Raw genomic sequence first — 6961 nt, 5'->3', positions numbered from 1 at the left:
TACTCAAAAGAAACATAAGAGGGATGGGGATGACAGATTTCTTGACGGCGGGAAGCACATACAAAGTTGTGTGACTATCGGCGAATGACCACTAAGGAAGGGCAAGGATGGTGGCACTCCTAGTGGTAGGGAGCACAAGACAAAATCTTGATGCTTTTAAATGACAGTTCCTTCGACGGTGGAAGCCCAAGGGATAATGAGGGTCGAAGGAGGTGCAGTGGCAATCACCAGAGTAGTCAAAGGAGATGTAGTCGGGTTTGGAGGAACGATCGTATGTGCAAGTTATAAGGTTAAGAGAGAAAGTGTGGTCGTGAGGCTAGGGATTACATCTTTCATTTAACATTAGTGTTAGCTTGACCGACGCTACCCATTAGGCCATTGCATGTGGGCTCTTAATTAGCATCGATTGTCACAAAAGTTGTAAAGTTGACTTTTATATGTCGTAGAGTGGGTTTAGTCGATGCTACCTATTAAATAGAAAAATCCAAATTTTTACGCTTTGTGTATGGAATAGCACTGGTTTAGCCGGCGCAACCGTAAGATTTCATCTTCAATGCCAGGGCCAACACTATATTTTGATTCTAAATCAAGTTTTTTTTAAGTGTCAAAATAGAATGTGTCAATTTTATAATGATAAAAAAATATACTTCATCTTATAAGAAATCCACACTATGCTTGGTGTCAATTTTATCCCTCATATGTCGACTGTATATAAAAAATCTATACAAATACATCAGAATTACATAAAAGTTAAAAAATCTTGATGGGTCCCCAACGCTCTCCTAGGGTTTGGGTTTGGTAGGTCAAGACAAGCGCCGCCACCTAAAAAAAAATTCTGTGCAATCCTTGTCTTTTGTCGGTTTGTCGGCGGTAGCAGTCTTTGCTGGTCCTTTTGCTCACCTACGTGTGTAGCTCTCTTTGGGTTACTTCAAATTTTTGGTTTTTTTGCTCCCGTGCACGGCTCACCGTTCCTTCCCTTACGGTTTTGTCGTGGACACTTGGTCTTCTCTAGAACTGAGTGCTTTTGGACTGTATTCTGTGTTTTCTTCCATTTGTTTTCTTCGTCAACTTGTTTCTTTGTGGGTTGCTATTACTGCCCGCAAGCCAGCGCCATGAAGTCGCAACAGTGGGATTTCAATTTCGACTTGGAGGGTGAGGAAGCTGTGGTACTGAAAGATGGAAAATTAGCCAAGGATCCGATGGAAGATTCCAACGTGTGGCTTGTCGGCAGGATTCTGATCAACTATTATGTGGGCATACAAACATTCAAGGACGTTATGTTCAACCTGTGGTCATCCCGGGGCTGTACAGAGATCAGGAACGCAGGGAGAAATCTTTTCACTTTTAAGTTTGCGTCCCAGAAAGACAGGGGTCTCATTCTTGAGTCTGGACCATGGTTTTTTGATAGGCATTTGATCGCCTTGGGTGCCTATGACGGGAGGAGCGACCCTTCCTCGGTGGAGCTTTCTAAAGTTCCCTTATGGATTCAGGTCCATTGCTTGCCGAGGGAGGGACGCACTGAGGTTGTGGCTCGTTCGATCGGCGAGGGGTTTGCTGGTTTCATAGCTCGGGATCGCTCTGAGGCCAGTTTGTATGGAGGCTACATGCGGGTGAGAGCTTGGGTCAACGTGGACTCGCCGCTGCGCCGTGGACAGATGATAGCTCCGGAGGAAGGCAACCCTTTTAAGGTGTTTTTTAAATACGAAAAATTGCATAATTTTTGCTACCAATGTGGCTTTTTTGATCATGTTGCTGGAAATTGTGTGTTGGAGCCGCGTGACCCGCCTCCGTTTGGGAGCTGGTTGAGGGCCGAGGATGGCCGTGTTCGCCCTCGGGTGAGAAACGATAACCGCAACAATAGGAATGAGAGGGCCAAGGGTGATAGAAGGCACCATGCCACTGAAGTAGTTGATGAGGAGACTAGCCAGATGAGTGCAACGGACCCTCCACCTGCTGGTCGTGATGAGAAACTTAAGGTAAAAGACAGGCCATCAAAATCCCCAAGCCGTAAGGATAGTAGTGCGAGGGGAGACCAAGATGGCAAGCATCCTTCGCTTCATAGTCATCATTCTCGAAGGGAGGATCATGAATATCATTCGCCGCGGAGGTTTGTTGCTCGTAAACGCCCAAGTGCTTCTTCTTCAGCCATGGGTAGTGAGAGCTCGGGGTTTTCACCCCCTTGGAAGAAGACAAATTCTGATATTGGATTGGGATTGGCGGAGACTGCTGAGCAGTCCCGCCCACCTCAATGAGGATTCTATCTTGGAACTGTCGGGGGCTTGGGAACCGACCGACAGTTCGAGTTCTGCAAGAACTCATTCATTCCAAAGGTCCTGAGGTGGTGTTTTTGTCAGAAACTAAACTTTATTCTTCAGAAATGTTGAGTCACAGAGGGATGGGTGGTCTCTCAAACATTTTTCCTGTTCATTGTGCCGGTCGGGGGAAATCCCGATCTGGCGGACTTTGCCTTCTCTGGAATAGAGATGTCACAGTGGAGGTTGAGAACTCTTCTCTTAATCATATTTTGTTTACTATTACTCACCCTGATCATGGTTTACCAATGCAGGTTCTTGCGGTATATGGCTTCCATGATGATCGGAATAAACATCGTACTTGGGGATTGATCAAACGTTTTCGGCCAGGAGATGACATCCCTTGGCCGTGTATTGGCGACTTTAATGATATTTTGTCCCCAGCTGATAAGCTTGGTGGTGATTTGCCCGATATGGGCCGCATGCAGGTGGCAACACGTGCATGTAGTGACTGTGCTTTACATGTTGTTGATTTTACAGGTAGAAGATTTACATGGACTAATAATCGACCAAAGCCTGGTACTGTAGAGGAACGGTTGTATTATGCATTAGTTAATTATGCGTGGGAATCGCTTTGGCCTTCTAATAAGGTGTGTCATGTCCATAGACATTGCTCCGATCATAGCCCGATCCTTCTTATGTGCGCTGATCGCAGAAAGAGAAAACAATCTAAGAGGGAGTATATGTTCAGGTTTGAGGAATTATGGCTCCAGAAAAATGAAGAGTGCAAAGAGGTGATTGCAGAAACTTGGGGTCGATCTCTCACAGAAGTTTCTGACAGGTTATCTGATATGAGTGGCTTGCTGGGGAGATGGGGGAAGGAACAATTTGGTGACCTACCACGGAAATTTCAGATGGCCAAGCTCTCTTACAAGAATTGCAGCGGAAAGATCAAACCAAGGAGGTGCTCATGGCGATTAATGTGGCGGAAAGAGATTTGGATTCCCTGTTGGAACAAGATGAGGTATGGTGGAAGCAGCGGTCTAGAGCCTCTTGGCTCAAACATGGTGACAGAAACACTAGGTTTTTCCACCAGAAGGCGAATCAGAGGAGGAAACGGAATCTTATTGAGGTTCTAAAGGATGATAATGGGAGGGAGGTGGAGGATGATGCAGATATTGCTCGGGTTCTTGGTGATTATTTTGGAGGTTTGTTCACATCTTCAAATCCTGAGGGGATTGAGGAGACAACAAACCTGGTGGCTGGAAGAGTTTAAGAATCCCATTTGACAGTGTTGGGGGAGCCGTTTACTAGGGAGGAGGTGGAAGAGGCTCTCTTCCAGATGCATCCTACTAAGGCTCCGGGTTTGGATGGATTTCCAGCTTTGTTTTATCAGAAATATTGGGATATCATAGGTGATGATGTTTCAGCTTTTTGCCTTCAGGTGCTCCAGGGAGTAATCCTGCTAGGTATGATTAATCAAACTTTACTTGTTTTAATTCCTAAGATTAAGAAGCCTGAGCATGCGACCCAGTTTCGCCCAATTAGTCTTTGTAATGTGCTTTTCAAGATTATTACTAAAACAATTGCAAATAGATTGAAAATTATTCTGCCTGATATTATATGTCAAACTCAAAGTGCTTTTGTGCCAGGTAGATTAATTACTGATAATGCGCTTGTCGCTTATGAGTGTTTTCACTTTATGAAGAAGAGAATTCCTGGCCGTAATGACATGATGACTCTGAAACTTGATATGTCCAAAGCATACGACAGAGTCGAATGGTCTTTCTTGCAGGGTGTTATTCAGAAGATGGGGTTTCCCCCCTCATGGGTTTCTTTGATTATGAGTTGTGTCACCTCTGTTAGGTTTTCCATTATGCTTAATGGAAATCCCCAGCCGAGTTTTGCTCCTTCTAGGGGCCTACGTCAGGGTAATCCTCTTTCGCCTTATCTTTTTATTCTGTGTGGAGAGGTTTTCTCAGCTCTTATTGAGAAGCGTGTGGCTTCTAAAATGTTGCATGGCATTAAAGTGGCTAACAGAGCACTTGTGATTTCTCACCTTCTTTTTGCAGATGATAGTATCATTTTTGCACGAGCCAATACTCAGGAGGCGGAGTGTGTTCTTGACATTCTGTCCACCTATGAGCGGGCTTCTGGTTAGGTCATTAACCTGGATAAGTCTCAGCTCTCTATGAGCCGCAATGTACCTCAGAATGGTTTTAATGAGCTAAAGCAGCTTTTGAATGTGAAGGCAGTTGAGATTTTTGACAAGTATCTTGGTTTACCCACCATGATTGGTAAGTCCAAGACTAGAATTTTTAACTTTGTTAAAGATCGTGTCTGGAAGAAGCTCAAAGGGTGGAAGGAGTCCACTCTTTCCAGGGCAGGTAGAGAGGTTTTGATTAAGTCTGTGGTACAAGCGATACCTTCTTATGTTATGTCATGTTTTATTTTACCTGACTCTCTCTGTGCAGATATTGAAAGGATGGTGTCCAGATTTTACTGGGGTGGCGATGTCGATAAGAGGGGCCTCCAATGAGCTAGTTGGAAAAAGTTAACTCGTTCAAAATTTGATGGTGGTCTTGGATTTCGTGACTTTAAGTCTTTTAATATTGCCCTTGTGGCCAAAAACTGGTGGAGAATTTATACCCAACCTGAAACTTTGCTTGCTCAAGTTTTCAAGGGGGTGTACTTTGCGCAAGGTGATCTATTGGGGGCCAAACGTGGCTATCGTCCAAGCTATGCTTGGTCTTGTATCTTGCAGTCCAGCTGGATTTTTCAGGAGGGTGGTCGGTGGAAAATTGGTGATGGTAGTCAGGTTGATATTCTTCATGACCAGTGGCTACCTCAGGGGGTACCTATTATAGGTAGTCAAGATTTAATGGCTGAATTTGGAGTGTCCAATGTCTCTCATTTAATTGATCATGCAGCCAAATCTTGGAAGTATGCTTTGGTGGATTTTATTTTCTACCCAGCCACTGTATCTCATATTTTAAAAATTCCTTTGCCTTTGAATGGTAGTGTTGATACTCTCATGTGGCCAGAAACTGTTGATGGCAATTATTGTTCCAAATCTGGTTATATTTTTGTTCGCAGGAAGCTCCTTGGCGCTTGTTCGTCAACCTCTTCCCAGCCATCGCTTCCAGCTCCTTTGTGGAAGAAGTTTTGGCGTACTAGTGTCCAGCCCCGTTGCAAAGAGGTGGTGTGGCGTGTGGTTTCATCTTTACTTCTAGTCCGTGCAGCGCTTCGTCGGAGAGGCATGGATGTGGACCCTTTGTGCCCGGTGTGTGCTGATGAGGAGGAGACTGTGTTTCACTTGTTCGTGTCTTGTCCTGTGGCCTAGAATTTCTGGTTTGGCTCTCCTCTTTCCCTTCGTGTGCACGGATTTAGCTCCATGGAGGACTTCTTGGCGGACTTTTTTCGAGCAGCGGATGATGATGCTCTCGCACTATGGCAGTGTACGCTCTTTGGGAGATGCGCAACCGTGTGGTTTTCCGAGATGGTGAGATTCTTGTGCCCATAGCAGCCGTGATCCAGCGATGTTCCATGCTAGCTGCTGCGCCGGTGTCAGAGGTGATAGTGGTGCCTAGACCAACCCCGTTGTTGCAGGCAACTTGGGCCCGACCACCTTATGGTATCTACAAGCTGGATTTTGATGCAGCTGTGGCTACCACGGGAGAGGTGGGTTTTGGTTTGATTGTGAGGAATATGTTGGGTGAGGTCCTTGCTTCTGCAGCACAATATCTTCTCCATGCAGCTTCAGCGATTCTTGGGGAGGCTTTAGCCTTCCGCTGGTCTATGCAACTTGCCATTCAGATGGGGTTTCGTCGGGTTCTTTTCGAGACAGATTGTTTGCGACTGTTCCAGCTTTGGAAGAAACCTCCAGATGGTCGATCGTATTTATCTATTATTGTTGGTGATTGCTTTATGTTATCTCGTTCTTTTGATTATGTTGACTTGTCTTTTGTTCGCCGTGGGGGCAATTCTGTTGCTGATATCTTAGCTGGTACCGCTTCCAAGTACACTGATATGGTTTGGTTGGAAGAGGTACCTAGGGAGGTCATAACTCTGGTTCATAAGGATGTAATGGCTTCTATGCCTGCTTTTGATTAATGAATTTGCAGTTTCCTTTCAAAAAAAAAAAAAAAAAAAAAAAAAACATAAAAGTTAACATATTGGTTACTTAGGCCTCGTTTGGAAGAACTTATTTGAGCTTATCTGATAGCTTATGCTAGTGTTTGGGAGAGCTTATGCAAACAGCTTATGGCCTACCATAAGCTGTTTTAAGCTTATTTTCATAATCTATTGAGGATAGCTTATGAAAAAGAGCTTATGCTTATATATAACTTTTTTTCAATTTTTTTCACTTTTTTTTTAAAATAGCTTATGAATAAACGCTTATGTCATATGCGCTTATGACCATAAGCGCTTAATTAATACACCTACACAATAGAGCAATCAACATGGGTCAGTCCGACCAATATACAAGCTAGCTCATCATGGCCGAGTTGGAAGAAAACAGGTTGGGCCAACCTGGATTACATTTAAACAAGTCTCGGAGATGTTGAACTTGGCTCAATTCGCCGTAGATTGGCTCAACCAATTCAGTGAGGTGAAAAATATTAAAAATGTTATAATAAAAAAACTTTAAAGTCCAAACATATTTAAAATTCTATTGAGTTTTGCTGAAACTATAATTGAACTCGAGA

The 6961-nt window shown here is 44.1% G+C and overlaps 2 protein-coding genes across 2 annotated transcripts; both read left to right on the top strand.

The window, feature by feature from the left end:
* The first annotated feature begins 4443 nt into the window (after positions 1 to 4443).
* On the top strand, positions 4444 to 5595 carry LOC130735911 (uncharacterized). The gene is made up of 3 exons (XM_057587783.1): positions 4444 to 4639; positions 4727 to 4740; positions 4855 to 5595. Exons 1-3 carry the CDS (start codon positions 4444 to 4446, stop codon positions 5593 to 5595), a joined length of 951 nt encoding a protein of 316 aa, XP_057443766.1.
* Positions 5596 to 5702: 107 nt separating this feature from the next.
* Positions 5703 to 6365, top strand: LOC130735910 (uncharacterized). The gene has a single exon (XM_057587782.1). It carries the CDS (start codon positions 5703 to 5705, stop codon positions 6363 to 6365), a length of 663 nt encoding a protein of 220 aa, XP_057443765.1.
* Positions 6366 to 6961: the final 596 nt, after the last annotated feature.

The sequence above is a fragment of the Lotus japonicus genome, chromosome 2 (genome assembly GCF_012489685.1).
Source record: "Lotus japonicus ecotype B-129 chromosome 2, LjGifu_v1.2".
Taxonomy (NCBI): Eukaryota; Viridiplantae; Streptophyta; class Magnoliopsida; order Fabales; family Fabaceae; genus Lotus; species Lotus japonicus.
The sequence above is the reverse complement of the archived record's forward strand: the minus strand, read 5'-3'. Positions and strand labels throughout refer to the sequence as shown.

Excerpts from the sequence above, each read along its gene's own strand:
- LOC130735911 (XM_057587783.1), top strand. The coding sequence starts at position 4,444 with ATGAGCCGCAATGTACCTCAGAATGGTTTTAATGAGCTAAAGCAGCTT.
- LOC130735910 (XM_057587782.1), top strand. The coding sequence starts at position 5,703 with ATGGCAGTGTACGCTCTTTGGGAGATGCGCAACCGTGTGGTTTTCCGA.